Source organism: Callorhinus ursinus, unplaced genomic scaffold (genome assembly GCF_003265705.2).
Source record: "Callorhinus ursinus isolate GAN/ISIS: 27379988/994484 unplaced genomic scaffold, GSC_fseal_2.0 scaffold30, whole genome shotgun sequence".
Taxonomy (NCBI): domain Eukaryota; kingdom Metazoa; phylum Chordata; class Mammalia; order Carnivora; family Otariidae; genus Callorhinus; species Callorhinus ursinus.
Window position 1 is genome coordinate 15,524,718 of NW_027397092.1, and position 18,302 is coordinate 15,543,019.

The window sequence follows — 18,302 nt, forward strand, 5'->3', positions numbered from 1 at the left end:
TCAGGTAGCAGGGTATAGCACCTGAAAACTTAGGTTTTAGCCAGGGGTCATAAAGAGTGACCTATGGGCTTAATTAATACAGTAAGTTTTCTTTGACTTAAAATACTTTTAAAAATTGTTAAATGAGTTGTCAACATTTAACAAGTAAAAGATATCCCCTGAAAACTTATGACTCTTCTTAAAAAAAGGGACAGTTCTAGTGGAGGGATTAAGGAAGAGTAAATATGTTTTCCCGAATCACAAATATTAATTAAAATTAAGAGGTGGCTGGCTTACAGAGGAAATACTTTCTAGCCTGCCATTCACCTTCTTTTTCCAAAATGTGAATTTACAATTCTTACTTTCATCAACCGACACAAATTTGCTTGCCTAAAAGTTCCATAATTTTTATTTCTGTTCTGATAATTGGACTCTGAGGAAAAATTCACACACTTTCAAAATGGTCTACTTTTCTTTGAAGAGAGCAGGTATGAAACCAAACTTAGCCCATCTGATGGCTAAGTTCAGACTACAAGGCAAAAAAACATATGTGATTGTGTATAGTAGTGTTTCTTTTTCATGCCTGCCTTGAATAGTTAGTGTGACCGCACTTATCTACTGTGGTAGCCCCTGAGATGCCTCTGTGGAACTCCCAAGTCCCTAAAGACAAGTTTGAGAACCTACTGGGTCTGAAACACAGCACGTTCTCCCTCCTCATAGTAAACAGAACCTATACATTGAAGATATATGAGTTGCTCAGGGCTTCAACATGTGAAGTGGGATTCTGGGATTAAGGATGAACTAAATGTGACTAGGATACAAGTTCAGTGTTAAATTATCTCAAGATGTGAAAATGGATTAAGGTGATTGTGGATTGCTAGCACACCTATCTGTCTGGCAAAAACAAGCTTTAATTTCTCTGGAGGAATGGGACATCATCCGAAATCTCAGATTATTTCTGTAATTTTTTATACACAACATACATTTGACCAAAAATAACCAGGGCTATCAGGAGAAGAGACAACATAAATTAAATGCAGGTGGAGAAAAAGACAACAGAAAGGGACCCACAAAGGATGGAGTTATTAGACACAGACTTTAAAATAACCAAGTTGAATATGTGCAAAGATACAGAAAACACTGAGAACTTTGGCAGAGAACATAATAAAGATAAAAAAAAAATGTAAATTATAAACCTGACCAAAAAGGGGGGAAAAAAAAAAAACTCACATAACACAAGAACTGGAAGTAGGAACTCACTGATGTATTTAATAGTAAAAAACACATAGTTGAAGAAAGAACTGATAAATTGGAAGAAAATATCCAGAATGAAGCCTGGTAAGACAAAAAGGTGAGAAACAGAGAAAAGAGGGTATGAGACAACACGAGGAAGTCATCAGGTCTAACAAAGGTGAAATTAAAATCCCTACAGTAGAGGTTCGAAGAGGAAAGGTAAAAAATTTGAAGATAAAATGAATGAGAATTTTCAGAACTCATGAAAAATATCAAAACACAGTTTTCAAGACATCTTACAAACAAATCAGGACTAAAACAATCAAAACCCAAAATGCCACACCTAGTTACACCATAGCCAAACTAGAGGAAAAAAGAGACAAAGAGAAAATTATAAGGCAGCTTTTGGGAAAAGCGCAAAATGCAGTCATAGGCACAGCAAGTAAGACTGACAACTGATGTCTCAATATCAACAATGAAAGCCAGGACACAATGGAATAGTCTCTTAAAATGTTCAAAGAAGACAAATGCCAACCAAAATTATGCCTTAAAAATGAATATGAAGTGGCGCCTGGGTGGCTCAGTTGTTAAGCGTCTGCCTTCGGCTCAGGTCATGATCCCAGGGTCCTGGGATCGAGCCCCGCATCGGGCTCCCTGCTTGGCAGGAAGCCTGCTTCTCCCTCTCCCACCCCCCCTGCTTGTGTTCCCTCTCTCGCTGTCTCTGTCAAATAAATAAAATCTTAAAAAAAAAATGAATATGAAGTAAAGACATTTTGAGATAAACGAAATTAAGATATTTCATCAGCAGCAGACTGGCACTTAAGTAAATAATAGTGTTCTAGCAAGAAAAAAAACCCCAACCACATGGAAGTGTTGAAATGCAGAAAGGAATAAGAACAGTAACAACATCATCTAAATACTGACCTTACTAAATGATAGTATCATATGGGAGTTCAAGGCATGACAACAACTGCATATAAACTGGGATATGAATAAATGGAATTTAAATAATCTAAGTTCTTTGCATTGTCCGATACACCGAAAAGTACTGATGAATATTAACCTAATACCAATTATAATGCCCAGTGTAACATGAGAAAAATAGTAAAATAGTATATAGTAAGTTACTTTACTAGAATACCATACACAAAAATTAATTCAGGAAGATTGTAGATAAAACATGGTAAAAGATCACTAAGTTAGGCTTTTAAAGCTAAGAATGTGTTCATCAAAAGATAACCTTAAGAGACTCAAAAGGTAAGTCATATTATACCCAGGATTTATAAGAAATACTTAAAAATATATTAAACAAAACAGACAACCTGATAAAAAGAGTACACAAGAAACCTGAACTGATAATTGAGCAAAAAAACCCACGTAAATATATAAAAGGGTGCTCAATCTCATTAGTAATTAGGGAAATGCAAATTAAACCACACCACTACTGAACTGGGTAAAAATAAGAAGACTGAATTTACCAGGTGTTGATGAGGAACAATGAGCTCTAATAACACTGGCAGTGTTGCACTTACGTACATAATGCCAACTCTTCTCTAAAGTTGATTACATGAGTATCAGATCCATAAATGCCACCTTGAATAATATGAATACTCAAGGCAGCATTATTCATAATAGGTGAACAGTGGAAAACTATCGAATACTTATCAGGACAATGGAAAAATCCACTGTACTGCATTCAAGTAAGAGAACACTAGTTTTGAAAGTCAAGTGCAGCTATAGTCAAAAACATGGAAAAAATCTCACAAATCTAATGTTGACTAATGTAAGTCAAAAACCAAAACCAAACCAAGACATACACTCTGTAATTCCATTCAACAACAGATAAAACTAAACCCCAGTATTAGGAGTCAGGACAGTCATTACTTTCGGGGAAGAGAATGAGGGTGGTAATTAGGAAGGGGCATTTTGGTTTCGGCCAGGGTGTTGGTTACATGGGTGTTTGCTCTACCATAATTCATTTTTCACTGGTTTTAGGCAGTTTTCTGTGAGTTATTAATTTAAAAATAAAGTTGGAAGGAAAAATGTTACTAAACAAGATAACAAATATGATCAAACAGTCTGATCTGGGTGTAAGTGAAATCTATGTTTGAATGCACAGGGTAAACACCTAAATTTGTTTTTGTCAATAATGTGGGTTTTGAATTATAAAAGTTGCTGCATTTATAATTAGGTAAAGCTTTAGTGACATAAAAGGCTGAACAATATATTAAATATAATAAATCACAATTCTGTCAAAATAGTTGAAGCTAAACATGCTAATTTTCAAATAACTTTTAAATACCTTCATGTAGAAATGTCATATCTTTCTTGACAACAGGGAAGAGTGGAATAATTGGAGGCTGCATGCTTTGACTACTAAGAATATTTCTATATTTTGCCATGTTTCTAGATGGATCAAAAAGGTCTTGTAGATCTTGGAGGTGTTTCTCATACTTGCTTGGTAATTTTTCCCAAGTACCTCTGAGTCGTGCTACAGATGCCAGGTTCAAGCCACTGCCAAAGATGAGAATAAAAACATTAATAAGGGACTTGGAAGAGAGAGAAGACTCAGGGCAACAAAGCGTATACACCAAATTCCTATAATAAAACTAAAATAAGTAGGGACAGATTTTTAATGTGTTGAAACGAACAGAGCAGAACCATGAAAAAAAAAAATAAAAGGGACTCTTTGATCTGACAATAAGGAAAACTGCTTTCAGAGAACTATATATATATATTACTTGCCTGTATACCTATAGCCTTTTACAGCTTGCATGTATGAGACAAACATAGTATTTCCATAAAAGAGACATTTAATGTAAATAAAAAAAAACCCTTCAAATATCACAATGTTTTTGTTTGTTGTACTTAGAAATAACTTTATGGAGACATTATCTATTTGAAAGAGGTTTAAGTAATGCCGAACACAAATGCTGTAATAATTGAGGCAAGTTCTAGGGCTGAGGCAGACTTCTCTTCCTGAGATTTTGTTTTTTCATATCCCTGATTCAAATACTTCCCTATCTCTAGGTTCTAATCCTGTTCCCCCAAGGCCTCCATATATTCACTGTCTTCTTTCTACAGGATTTTAAACTCAAATAGCTGAGCTTGAAAAACATACATGCCCATTAGGCTGCAGCTCCTCCCTATCCTTTTTTGTCTATTCTACCACCCACCCCCCAGGTAGGCTGCCAAATGAGTAGTGCATATATAATGCCTCAATTTTCTTACCAGTTAATCCTTCTTTTATACTTAGCCACCTGACTTTTAGGGACACCATTGTACTTAAAATGTTCTCTTGACTTCTGATTTTAAGGTGTGAAGTCAAGATATCTTTGTTCCCTTTGCCTCTCAGAAATCATCCCAAATGACCAAATGAGTAACAGAAATACAAATTTCACCTCCAGTTCAACTAAGAGATATATGTAACTCCTAAACACATTAAAAGGTTGCCCCAAAATAGTCAAGGTCAAATAGGAGAATGGCAAATGCTGGAAAAGAATGTCTGTAGCTGAAAGTCTCAACGAAAGCTGGTCAAGTTCTCCAAAGCAGGCAACTCACCCTGAAGGCAAGGACACCAAACCCCTATTTGAAATAACAAAGCAATCTACAGGCTGAGAGAATTAGGTGGGGGCTGGACCATGTTCTTTACCAAGGAGTGCCAGAGAAAGTACACAGGGTGATACAATATCTTGATGAGAAGCAGTTTAACAGACCGATAGAAGGTAGAAACTCTGAGCGGTAAGCAACACTAAAACTGCCAATCTCCATGTGGTGGAAAGAAATAAGGGGTAAACAATTCACATTCAAGCTCAATTCCTGCTAGCCTGGAATAATGCCCTAGATCCTTTCTCAAATGAACCTCCTGCAAATACTTGGTACAGGAAAACTCATGTCGTTCAAAAAGAAAAAAATAAACACAGAATCTATAATAAGCTGCTACAAGGAAAAACGAAGAACACAAAGAAAAATGCTGCCACCAATCAAATAAAAACTGGGACTAATTAATGACCTAGCCATGATTTCAAATGAATTAGTAATATAAATAAAGAGCTTAATGGAGTGATATAAAGAGCTTAAGGAAAATACGGTAAGAGAAGTTGATAAACAGAAGTTAACTAGTAAAGTTCAGAAAAGAAATGGAATACAAAACCAACACAGAAATGAAGGCTACCTTGGAACCTACAAAAGAAAAAAAAGAAAAAGACACTGCTACAACCTGGTGCAAGTGATGTCGAGGGGAGGATTAACAAAAGCAGTCAACGGAAATGGATAGAGCTAAAAAGGATTAGAGAGAAAATAATGGATATGAAAGACAAAGGAGATAAAAAAAAGTTCAATAACTGGTATCCTTGAAGAAGGAAAAACAATAGAACTGAAAAACTATTCAGAGGTAGAACTTGAGAAAACTACAGAAACAAATCAATCTACAGAGTGAATAGGCACCACAGTTCTAGAGAGCTAGATATAGAACTGAAGAGATGTAGAAACACAGATATAAAGGTCAATGACTTCAGAGACAAAGACAGGGTATGGGGAATAATCTCAGAAACTTGCAGCTACATAAAATGCTAGTTATGGAGCCAATGTCTAGGAAGTTACCAAGAAATAACCCATGAGACAAGAATTTTAAAGCTAAAGTGTCCCTGAAGTTCCCAGACAAAAACAGACATTTTGCATATATTCAGCAAAGAGAATTTCCACAAGACCTTCTTCATGAAATGACTAGATGACAAATTTCAACCAAGATTTGATTAGAGTGATGCTGGCATCATGGCAGCCCAAGACATCTCGTTTTACTCACCCCCCCATCCCAACAACACAAATCTGGCATCTATCCATGAACAACAATGCCTCTGTGGAAGCTGTGGGACCCAACACCATATGCCAAGGGGCATGGGGGGAGAAAAGCCTTGCCTCTAAGTATATTGGGTCTAGGCAGATAACTTCGGTACTGGTTCTGGAACCTACAGGAGACTGTGAAGTGGTTCTTACCCCTATTAACTGTGATCTGGGAATGCCTGCAGAACAAGGACTCAGTCACCTAAAGAAAAGAGAGCATTTGCGAAGTCCAGATTTCCAGAAGAAAAGTCCTAGCACTCAGTTGGAGTAAAACAAAACAAAACAAAAGGACAACAAAATAGGGTTTGGATGCACTTAAATAGGTAAACAGTTTGATTTTGCTGGCATCACGTCTCCCCAAAGGCAGCACAGTTGAAAGCTAAACTAGACAGCTGGTGATTTCTCCCACAGGGGAGAAGAACTGGTAAGTACATGCCTGGTTTCCCTAATTGTGTAGGATGCTATCAAAGACACTAACTTCACTCTTGTATCATTCAGATCCAGAACATCCATTAAAGTGGAAGCTCCATGACAGGGGAGAGGGAGAACTGGAGAGTAGCATGTAAGATTCCTGGAGGACATTAAAGGAATGCAGATCCTGCTGACTGCTTCTGGACTCCAACAGGAGTCAGACCAGGAGCCACAGGGAACATCTCATCTCTCACCTGAAGATACCCCCAAATGACCCACTGGCACCTGCAATGCACCATGCACCCAACGCATACCCCCACATCCCTCTTCCACTCTGCTGCTGGCTCCTTGTCCAAGGTCCTGAGAACAAGCTCTGGTAAAGAAGGAACACAGAAAATGGATAGAGTCTGTGGGCAAAGGAGAAACCACAAACTTGAACTGTAGCACCACCTTCAGGAAAACAGAAGAGATCCATCAGCAGATGACAGAGTATATTGGAGGATACAGAGAAGATAAGCTTTAGAATCCTCTCACAAGAGGGAGGGGCGCCTGGGTGGCTCAGTCTGTTAAGCGTCTGCCTTTGGCTCAGGTCATGATCCCAGGGTCCTGGGGTCGAGCCCTGTGTGGGGCAGGGAGCTTGCTTCTCCCTCTGCCTCTGCTGGCAGCTCCCCCTGCTTGTGTGCACGCACTTTCTGTGTCAAATAAAATCTTAAAAAAAAAAAAAAAAAAAAGCATGGAGCAGGTTTATCCATGCAATATCCAAGAAAGTCTTAGATAGCAAGACTGCTGAAGTTTCTCCCCCGCCCTTGCCCCACTCACTCTAAAGACTGCTAGTAAAAACTGGGAGAGGGTGACTGCTACTTCAAATGAGAAAAACAAAAACAAAAACAAATCAGGGAACCATGACATCACCAAAGTTCACAATAATCCTCTAGTGACCAAACCTGAAGACATGGAGATCTACAATTTACTTGATAAAGAATTCAAAATAGCTGTTTTAATGAAATTCAATGAGCTACAAGAAAATTCAGAAAGATAATTCAATGAAAACAGGAAAATGATAAATGATCAAAATGAGAAATTCAACAAAGATACAGAAATTACAAAAAAGAACCTTACGGATATTTTGGAACTAAAGATTTCAATGAACAAAATAAAATAAAATGTCACAGAGACCATCAACATCAGAGTAGATGAAAGAACAGAGAATCAGTGAGAGAAAGAATAGGAACTTTGAAGTAACCCAGTTTGGCGGGGGGGCGGGTGGAATGAACAGGAGTGAAAGAAGCTATATGGTCCATGGAAGCACCAAAACCCCCAAATATCCGAACTACTGGAATTCCACAAGGGGAAGAGACACAGAAGGAGGCAGAAAGCCTATTTAAAGAAATATGGCTGAGAACTTTCCAAGCCTAGAAAGAGATCTGGACATTGAAGTTTATGAAGCTAACTGATTAACCCCATTACTTCAATTCAAAACAACTTTCTCCAAGACTTACTGTTAATAAAACTGTCAAAAATTAAAGACAAAGAAAATTCTAAAGGCAGCAAAAGAAAAAAAGATGAAAACCCACAAAAGAACATCCATTAGGCTGTCAGCAGATTTTCTCGGCAGAAAACTTACAGGCCAGGAGAGAGCAGAATGATATATTCAAAATGCTGAAAGAAAAAAATTGTCAACCGAGGACACTATTCGGCAGTTATCCTGAGAAATGAAGGACCTTCCAGGAAAACAAAAGCTGAGGGAATTTATCACCATTACACCTGGCTTACAAGAAACACTCAAAGGAGTTCTTTGAACTGAAATGAAATGATGTTAAATAGTAACATGAAAACATATAAAAATACACATCGTGATAAAGTTAAATACATAGTTAAATTCAGATAACTTTTAAAAAAAATTATTAATTTATTTGACACAGAGAGAGAGAGAGCACAAGGTGGGGGAGCGGCAGAGGGAGAGGGAGAAACAGACTCCCCGCTAAGCAGGGAGCCTGACGTGCAGCTCTATCCCAGGACCCTGGGATCAAGACATGAGCTGAAGGCAGACGCTTAACCGACTGAGCCACCCAGGCACCCCAAATTCAGATAACTGTCAATAGTATAGTATGATGGTGCCTTAACCACTTAACCAGAGAATAAAGCTTAAAGGACAACAAAATGACAACAGCTACTATCATTTGTTAAGGAATACACAATATAAAAAGACAAATTCTGACCCTGAAAACATAAAAGGCAGAGAGTAAAAGGGTAGAGTTTTGCATGTAACTAAAATTGGTATCAGCATGAAATAGTTACGTTTCATGTAAGGCTCATGGTAACATCAAAGCAAATACCTACAGTAGACTCACAAAATACAAAGAAAAGGGAATCAGAGCATTTCAGCACAGATGACCATCAATTCACAAAAACACAAGAAAGTAAAAATGAAACAAGGGAACTAAAAAACAGCCAGAAACCAGGAATGGGGCAGTAATAAAAGTTCTTACAAATAATCAGTCTAAATGTAAATGGATTGTCTTCTCCCATCAAAAGGCACAGAATAGGTGGATGAATTAAAAAACAAGACCCAACTACATGCTGCCTACAGAAGACTCACTTCAGCTTAAAGGACACATATAAGCTCAAAGTGAAAGGATGGAAAAAATAATCCACGCAAACAGAAACCAGGAGAGAGTAGGGGAAGCTAGATTTATATCAGACAAAATGCACTTTAGGCCAAAAATGGTAACAAAAGACAAAGGAGGTCGTTATATAATGATAAAGGGTCAACTCATCAAGAAAACATAAAAATCATGAATATACATGTGCCCAACATTTCAGCACATAACCATATGAAGCAAACAGTAACAGAGCTGAAGAAACAGACAACAATGCATCAGTAGGGGACTGCAACACACTACTTTCAGCAATGGATAAATTACCTAGACAGAAAATCAATAAATGGACTTGAACCATACTTTAGACCAAATGGTCCTAAGAAATATATACATGACAGTCCTTTCCCCATTAGCAGAATACACACTCTTCTCAAGCATAAATGGAACATTCTCCAGGAGAGATTATAAAAATAAACCACAAAAGTCTTGGAAAATGTAAGACTGAAATCATGTCAAGTATTTTTTTCTGACCACACTGGTGTGAAACTAAGAAGTAACAAGAGGAAATGGGAAAATCTACAAATAGAAATTAAACAACACTCCTTGAACAACCAATGGGTCAAAAAAAAAAAAAATCAAAAGGGAAAAAACTATCTCTCACAAACGAAAATGGATACACAACATAACAAAACCTATGGGATGCTGCAAAAACTATTTCCAAGACAGAATTTTAGTAATAATTTTCTTTATTAAGAGAAATTACCCAGCTTTTCACATCAAAGAACTAGCAAAAGAAGAAACTCAGCCCAAAGTTAGGAAAAGGAAGGAAATAACAAAGATCAGAGCAGAAAGGTATCAAATAGAGGCCAGAAAAATAAAAAAGATGAAACTGAGAAGTGGTTTTTCGAAATGATTAACAAAATTGACAAACCTTTAGCTAGACTAAGAAAAATAACTCAAATAAATATTACTACCTAATTCCAGGCAGAACTGATTCACTTCTGTCACCTTTGCTGTAAAGTATGTTATATGTAAAGTTATATATAACTTTATATGTAGTTACAGTCTTTGATATACTTCAAAATATGAGAAAACAAAGCAATTAATTTTACAGGAACTACTGAATATGTGTAATCTGTATAATAAAATGTTCTTTAAAACAAAACAAACCTGGGGCACCTGGGTGGCTCAGTCTGTTAAGCGTCTGCCTTCGGCTTGGGTCATGATCCCAGGGTCCTGGGATCGAGTCCCACATCAGGCTTTCTTGCTTGGTGGGGAGTCTGCTTCTCCCTCTACCCCTCCCCCCCTGCTTCTGAGCTCTCTCTCAAATACATAAATTTTTTTAAGATAAATAAATAAACCAAAACAAACCTTTAATCAGATACCCATATTCCCTTCTTTCAAATCACTTTCCTTGGCTTTAATGACACAATTGTAACTGTGCTGTTCTATTATATCTTTTATTTGTCCCCTCTTTGGCTTGACTCTCTTCTTTACCCCTATACTCAGGATGGTCACTGGTTATGGCTCTTAAACCTCTACCATTTATTTTTTACACTCTCTTTTTACACAAAGATCTCTCTTGTCAATCAGGTTTTTTTTCACAGACTACTCCAAAACTGAGCCTGTAACTTTCAAATCCTCTAACTTTATCCTTCCTACACAGTTTCAATTTCTAGCCTTCCAAGTGTTTATCAATGGCATCTTTGTTCCCTTGTTCTAGACTCAGCTGTTAAAAACAGTGAAGTAGGTGGCGTGATTCCTGCATTTTATAGATGAAAAAAAAAAGGTCTTCAATTTTCTACTGACACACTGCTACTACACTGGAGAGTCAGGACTCAGACACAGGTGCAGCTGTTCTAAAGGTTAATGCTCATCTCTGTTCAATACTCCTAAAATCAAACAAAAACCACACAAACAAGAACTCCTTCTAAAGCGTCTATTTCAAGTGCACCCACTAGTTACCTTCATAAAGGAGTTTCTTATTACCATGACAGATTTATGATTATAAAGATTCCAATTCTACTTCATGTGAGTCTAGAACAAGTCGTAATTAAATTCTGTGGGGGGCATACATAGATGGGATTAAGATGTAATTATGCTGCTATATATACAAGTGGTCTTATAAATGGACAAAACTACAACTACCCTCCACCTTTAAAATTAGACTTCCTTTAAGAGGAATCCCTTTACTGATCAGCACTATACTAGGGGAGGATCAGAAAATACATTACCTAGGTTAGCCAATCTAGCCAATCATAGTGAGTGGGGGGAAGGAAGAGTCCCAGGACATGTAACCATCCACACTTCCTGGACTTAGAGACTGTGAATTTTTATAATTCTAATTCTACAGCCTATTGTGCTTGAGCAACAACACATCCAGCGATACCTCGTGCGGTGTCAGTTAAACAAATCAGTACTCACCAAATGGCTGCCATTATTATTATTATTATTTGTTGTTGTTGCTATTGTTTCAAAATAGCAATTTCAGGTTGGAGCACTGATACCAGACTGTGATTTTTCAGTGCCAAATCACAGTGATGCACAGTATAGAAGTCTGATGATAAAAACCACCTGTTGGCCATACATCCAAAGAGGGTATAATCCATTAAAGGAGGAGAAAGGAAGAAAAATGGGAAGGCAATCAACCCTATTCAGCAAAAGAAACGTTTAAATGAAAGATGGCAGAAACAGAAAGTGAAGAAGCCACTATCACCAGAATGGAAAATATATTAAATCTAACAATACTTTAAAAGTCTATTAATTGGACTTTTTTTCTAGTCACTTAACACCTACGCAAAAAATCAGCTTCATGTCTAAACTATACACAAATATTTATATAAACTTACCTTATTATTGCAAACATGGAATTGAAGTTCTTACATTCTCGACAATGAAGTGCAATTTTAATAAAATGCTTAATAATCTTCATTCGTTTCAGCTGATTTGATTCAGTTAAAATCTCTGAGGCAACCCAGAATGTTTCCTGGTTAACAATGTCCTCAAACTCTTTTAAATGAGTATTTCCTGTTTTGGAATCTAACTTAAAAAGGTCATCAATGTATTCAGTAGGCTCAATATTACGAAACAAATCGAAGTCCCTCATTGACAGCTGAGTGGCCACCTCAATGGTACTGAGCTGCAGCATGGAGAGTTGGCTTTCCTTAACTAGTTCTTGAGCATCTTCATCTGAACATAAGGTTTCTGTTTCCATGTTATTTTTTAAATAATACCTAAAAGAAAGAAATTGTTTTTATAAGTCATTTCACATTTTAAAGAGCACTTTATGACCGTTGTCAAAATGTCATTATATGGTTAATAACATTTTGTCAAAAACATAATATTCATTTAAAGTTGAAATGGAAAATTAACATTGTAAATGAAAAGACTTTAAAGAAGTTATCCTGTTATTCCACCATTTTACATCTATTACTTTAAAGAGTAAAAATAATGTTGATAATGCTGTGAACTTAAACATTTTATTAAACTACTCACATAATGAGTCAACAACTGTGTTTGTTCTTGAGGATAAAGGCTCTAAGAGGCTTACAGGAAGGAAGGTGATGCATAGTAAATATTGTATCAGTATTTGTTTATGGACAGCATGAACATCTGAATCAAGACTATTTACACTTCTATTCAGAAGTTGTTCTTACACTCATTTTCTTCATTTATGAATTCCCAAGAGAAGCAAAGAAGAATAAAACCGGTAAAGGAGAGGAAAAACCTCTCCACTAATGGGTTCTCCCTTGTTAAATACAAAACTTCATCCCAGCAAATGGCACTGATCAGCAACCATAAAAGAGACCTTCATTTTCTTATTTTTACACCAACAATTCTTTAACATTTAAAAGTTAAGGACAAGTTTCGCAGCTGGGAAATATCTTGTATAGGGCTGGTGCTGGGGACAAAAAAGGTAACATGTTTGTCCTCTGTGGCTTTCAGTTCATTTTTTTCTAATATACAACTTGATCCCAGCCGAAGTTTGTGTCCATCTATTTTTGATTATCAAGCAACTATACCTTGTTTTCTTCTGTGTACATACTCTTCACATGCCTAAAAGAACACTATAAATGTGTTGAGACCCATTACACTAGTTAATAAAATTATATCTAACACTTATAGGGTGGGCTAACTCATTCATTCTTACAACATTCCTATGTGGTAGGTTCTATTATTATCATCCCCATTTTTTTAAAGAGAAAAGTCAAACAGAGAGAAACCAAAGAACTCACTCTGGTCACACAGCGAGAGCTGGGACTCACCCAGACTGCTGAGCACTCTGGCTCCGGGGTCTATGCTCTTAAGCACTATGTATAGCTAAATAGCAAGGCAGAGTTAATCCATTCTCTCTTACCAGTAACCATGAGGAGTAGTCATTTCAAGGTTGTTTTTTTTTTTAAGATTTTATTTATTTATTTGAGAGAGAATGAGATAGAGAGAGCATGAGGGGGGGGAGGGTCAGAGGGAGAAGCAGACTCCCTGCTGAGCAGGGAGCCGGATACAGGACTCGATCCCAGGACTCCAGGATCATGACCTGAGCCGAAGGCAGTCGCTTAACCAACTGAGCCACCCAGGCGCTCCCATTTTAAGGTTTCTAAGGATCTTAACTCTATATATGAATTTAGGCTCACTAAAAAGAACATGTTATTCTCAGAGAAAATCACCAGAGTTAACAAATGTACTATAGAAAAAATCTTCTAGTTGATCAATAATATTCAAAGCACATTTAAAAATTTTTTTAAAAACATTCTTGCATATTCACAGTAGGAAAAATGCTTAGAAAAAAACTGTAAAAATTACGCCCTCTTTTGCCCAGAGTACATTTTAGTCATACTAAAAACAAATTTGTAATTTAACACATACATACTCAGATACATATAAAGATATGTATCATTTGGTTTCCTCTCTAAAAAATGGATTGGACTACACCAGTGGTTCTAAGAATTTGTTTAGCAGGAGGGCTAAAATATTTTAGTAAAATGTCTTCCCTTTCCTTCTCCCACTTTCAGGTAGTCCTTGTGAGTGCTAACACTCTGAGATTCCATTTACATAATTACAGAGATAAAGCTGAAAAAAAAGAGAAATCCTGCTTTAATTTTAGAGAAAATTCAGTGACCCTAAGACATGACGTTTCTACTTAATATATGTTTTTACACACAATCTTCAAAAACACATCTAGATAAAGGGTCCTAAGGGGTATAAAAACTTTCAGTTATATAATAACTCTTGGAGATGAAAACTACAGCACAGGAAATACAGTCAATAATACTGTAATAACACTGTATGGTGACTACAGTTTTCATGCTGAGCATGGAGTAACAGAACTATCAAACATGCTGTACACCTGAAACTGGTGTTGCAGGTTAATTATACCATAAAAAAATCTAGAATTAAGTACATTCATTAATAAGCACATTTACCTTCCATTGAGCTGAATTCTATCAGCTAATTTGGAGAATTGGTCTGGAAGTCTTCTCTGTTTTATGACACCCTCAGGAGTAACAGAAACCTCACAGAGAGAATATGTGTCAGACGCACCCGTCAAACCAAATTCATGAACAGCATGACAAACAACTTCTTTAGCTGTAGTGTCTTTACTGATGATAATGTAGCAACTTTGTTGATCTGCTTTGAAAACTCTTATAACTTGATCAGGAATATCTATATAAAAACAAAAGTGTGCCTTGTTATTTTCAAGACAATTCAACTCTTCAAAAAGCAATTTAGAACAAAAAGATCCCTCTGGACAACGATATATACCACTCGCTTCTCGGCCTTTTGGCTAAGATCAAGTGTGGACAATGATATATACCCGTCTATTTCAGGAGGTTAATAGAAATCACTGTTGCATTTATTGATAAATGAATGTATCTACCTTTCCAGGTGACAAAATACTAATACATGTTCATAGAAAAACAAACACAAAAAGATAAACATTATGATTTGGAAGCCACAATATATTTTATTTACTGTAAACTTTGATGTCCTTAAATACTCTTCAACCAAACAATTTTTAAAAGAGGCACAGGACTCCATAATACGTATTTTATATTTTTAAATTATCTAAACCTTTAATGACAGACACTTAGGTTGCATATCTTCTATATTAGTGATGACTAATACCCCTTTCCCCCTCCCTGGTAGATAAACCTTTGCAGGCAATCTGATTATTTCCCCAGAGAAAATCTAGAAGAGGGGGGTGTGGGAGGGGAGAAAGAGGGAGAGAGGATTTGCTGAGTTAGAGGGAGGGCAGGCATATTTTTAAGGTTTTTGAAATATACTGCCAAAATATTCTCCAGAGAGGTTGTATTATTTTATAATGCTAGAATGTAAAGAGAGCAATTTTAATCACATTCTTATCAAACTATTCATTACAAATTTTTTTCATTTTGAAATTCCTATGCTTTTCCTCCCTCTAAAAATATGTCATTATCTTACATTTCATTTCTTTGATTACTGGTGAGAGTCACTGGTTTAATGAGCAATTAATATTCCTTCTTTTTAAAAACATTTTTTGATATTCGTTATGCTTTTTCCTACTGAATTATACTAGATACCAACACTCAGTCTACTATACAGTGGCACATGTTTTCCTATTTTTATATTTATTTAACACAGGAAAGTTTTAAAATATCCAGTGATTTCTGCTATTAGTAGACACATCCTAATTCAAGATATGCATAGTAAGTAATGATATCTCCCTCCCTCATTCTACCTTGTTTTATTTTGTTACACTGCATTGGCTAAAACTTCCCAAACAATGTTCAATATGATAACCCCAGGCTAATTTTTAATAGTATTCAACATAAGTAAAAAGAAATTTGACAGCATGAACACAGAGTATATTTCCCCCTAATATTTAATATTAATTATAAATATTCTGAATATTAATATCTAATATTTACCAATTTCCTTAAATTAGTAAAAATGTATTATTTGTGGGGTTTCCTGGTAAGGACTATAATTGGATTGGGAGATTTTGGTGGCTCAAGTAATTATATATGGTTTGTCTAGCACTATCTTATTAGCATTACATACATTACTAACTTTTAGAGATGAAGAAAAATCACACATCTGTCTCAAAGCCATCTCAAGTACAATTCTGGCTAAAGGAAAGAAAAGATTAATGAAAGAGATATGGCAGAAGATAATTTCATAGAATAAGGTACTACTCTGAGGCTCATGGCACAAAGAGAGACTCCCAAGACTGGAAGATTCCACTAAGCATATAGGAATGCCTGGAAAACAGAGTCTTAAAGTGTTCTAGGTTCACTGTCAAGTTGGAAGCAGAAGGCATCATATATTCAGTCAAGTCCCTTTCGTAAGAAGTATGCACCAAATGATCTTTCTTAATGTATGCAAATATTTGAGTCACCACAAGCCTCTTTTTCATTATTTCTTTGCAGTGAGTCAATCCTTAGGGTGCTGACGACATCAGGTCTCTAAACCTACAAGGCTTAACGTTAGACTGTTTTATGATCCACCCAAATCAGAGATGCTTCTCTACTCTTGGCTAGAAAATGTTTTCAAGCAGAGGGAAATTCCAGTTTGTCAGCAGGAAGATAGTGGACACAAAGTGGAAAACATATCCCCTTGAACTCTATATAAAAAGGTCAAACAACTAACTTTTGTTACCTGTACTGTCCCTATTCTCTTTACAAAAATAGGCCTCAGCTGTCTGGGGCTCTAGAATTGGATCAGTTTACTAGGTGTGTGCCAGCAGGACTGGCTAACCTTGAGGGAAAGGGGAGATGCTCTGACCCCTTTTATTAATTTCTCCAGAGAAATTTATTCACAAAGGCAGACTGGGAATTTGCACACATTTCATTTTCTCTTCTTTTATTTCCAAATACTATTAACATCTTCTGGGAAGGAACTCAGACTTGTATATCTTGCTAAACAGTGTAGAAGAAAGTCATACTCTGTTAAAGCCATTTGTTTCCCATGAGAAGGCCAAACTGTTACATAATCACGTAAGACGGATCTCGACATCATGAATGGGATAGATCCATAGAAGGGATTACCCAAAGCGCACCCTATTACCTCAACCCTGATTAATTTGTCAAGGTGGTAAGTACCAATCTGGAAAATGATTTGGAAAAACACTGGAGGAAAACATTTCTTTGCACTGTTACCACTGTCACAGTAATATTTTTTCTGTTTTAAAATTGTGACATATAAAACATACGTTCTTCACCAACACGTTTGTTGTTAGTAGGACATATATGTCAAAAGTAATACTTAACACAGGGAAGATACTCAAATGTTAAATGATCAGATGAATGGTAGACATGAGGTTAGAATAAAATTGAATCAAGGGAAAATGATCATTTCAAATTTTAGTCATGAAACTAAAATGCACATAACAATATAACCCCCTATGGAAAAGAGACATTTAAAAAGAATCTTGGAGGACTCGAGCATTTATTAGTCTTATGATTCATATTTCATTAAAAAAAATCTTACATAACAGGTAAACGAATTTAAGGAAAGGAATCTCCAATATCTAGACTTTAAACCCAAAGGCAGAATTTCTAGAATGCTAACTATAATCCTCCTGAATAAAATAAATAACATACTTGAAGGATGCAGGTACTGACCCCAATAATACACTAAAGATGGGACTTTTTTAAAGTAAGGTGATGATGAAAACAAAACCAAAAGACTGCCTCCTGCTCATACTTTAACTGCCAAGTACATACTTGTGGAGTGCCTGTTATGTGTCAACAGTGTTCCAAGTGATGAAGATACAGTAATAAAGGAGATGGGGCAAAGTCTCCACTCTCAGGGACTTGCTCATATTCGAGAGAGTAAGTGGAGGTTCATGGAAAGACAATCCATACGGTTAAGAAGTTGCACTAAGAAAACACAAGGTAGTGGTGCAATGGTAGAGATCAAGGATTAGCACATTATTTCTCTAAAGGGCCAAACAGTAAATATTTGAAGCTTTGCTGGACAAGAGACAAAATAGATGATATTTTATAGGTACATATGTAATAAAGGAGACAATAAATTTCCACAAAATCTTTGACAAAAATTCGGTATTTGACAATACTGCAAACATACAACATGGAAAGATAAGCACAGGGATTTAGGCAACACTGTAAACACTCACCAAAAGAGGAATGATTAAATGAAATGTTACCAGCTGTTTAAAAAACTGTGGTAGAACAAACACATTCTGAAGCAGGAAAGTATTCAAGGTATATTGCCAGGTGAGATGGGCTAAGTAGA

General features: G+C 36.3%; 1 protein-coding gene across 9 annotated transcripts in view; it reads right to left on the reverse strand.

Moving 5' to 3' along the window:
- RAPGEF6 (Rap guanine nucleotide exchange factor 6) overlaps positions 1–18,302 on the reverse strand; it is a 195,020-nt gene that overhangs the window by 27,788 nt on the left and 148,930 nt on the right. For all 9 annotated transcript variants that reach the window (XM_073878621.1, XM_025860756.2, XM_073878623.1 and 6 more), the window contains 3 exons: positions 14,489–14,729; positions 11,915–12,298; positions 3,515–3,726 (listed from right to left, as the gene is read on the reverse strand). In XM_073878621.1, the coding sequence (XP_073734722.1) occupies positions 3,515–3,726; positions 11,915–12,298; positions 14,489–14,729 (837 nt within the window). The remainder of the gene's footprint in view (positions 1–3,514; positions 3,727–11,914; positions 12,299–14,488; positions 14,730–18,302) is intronic.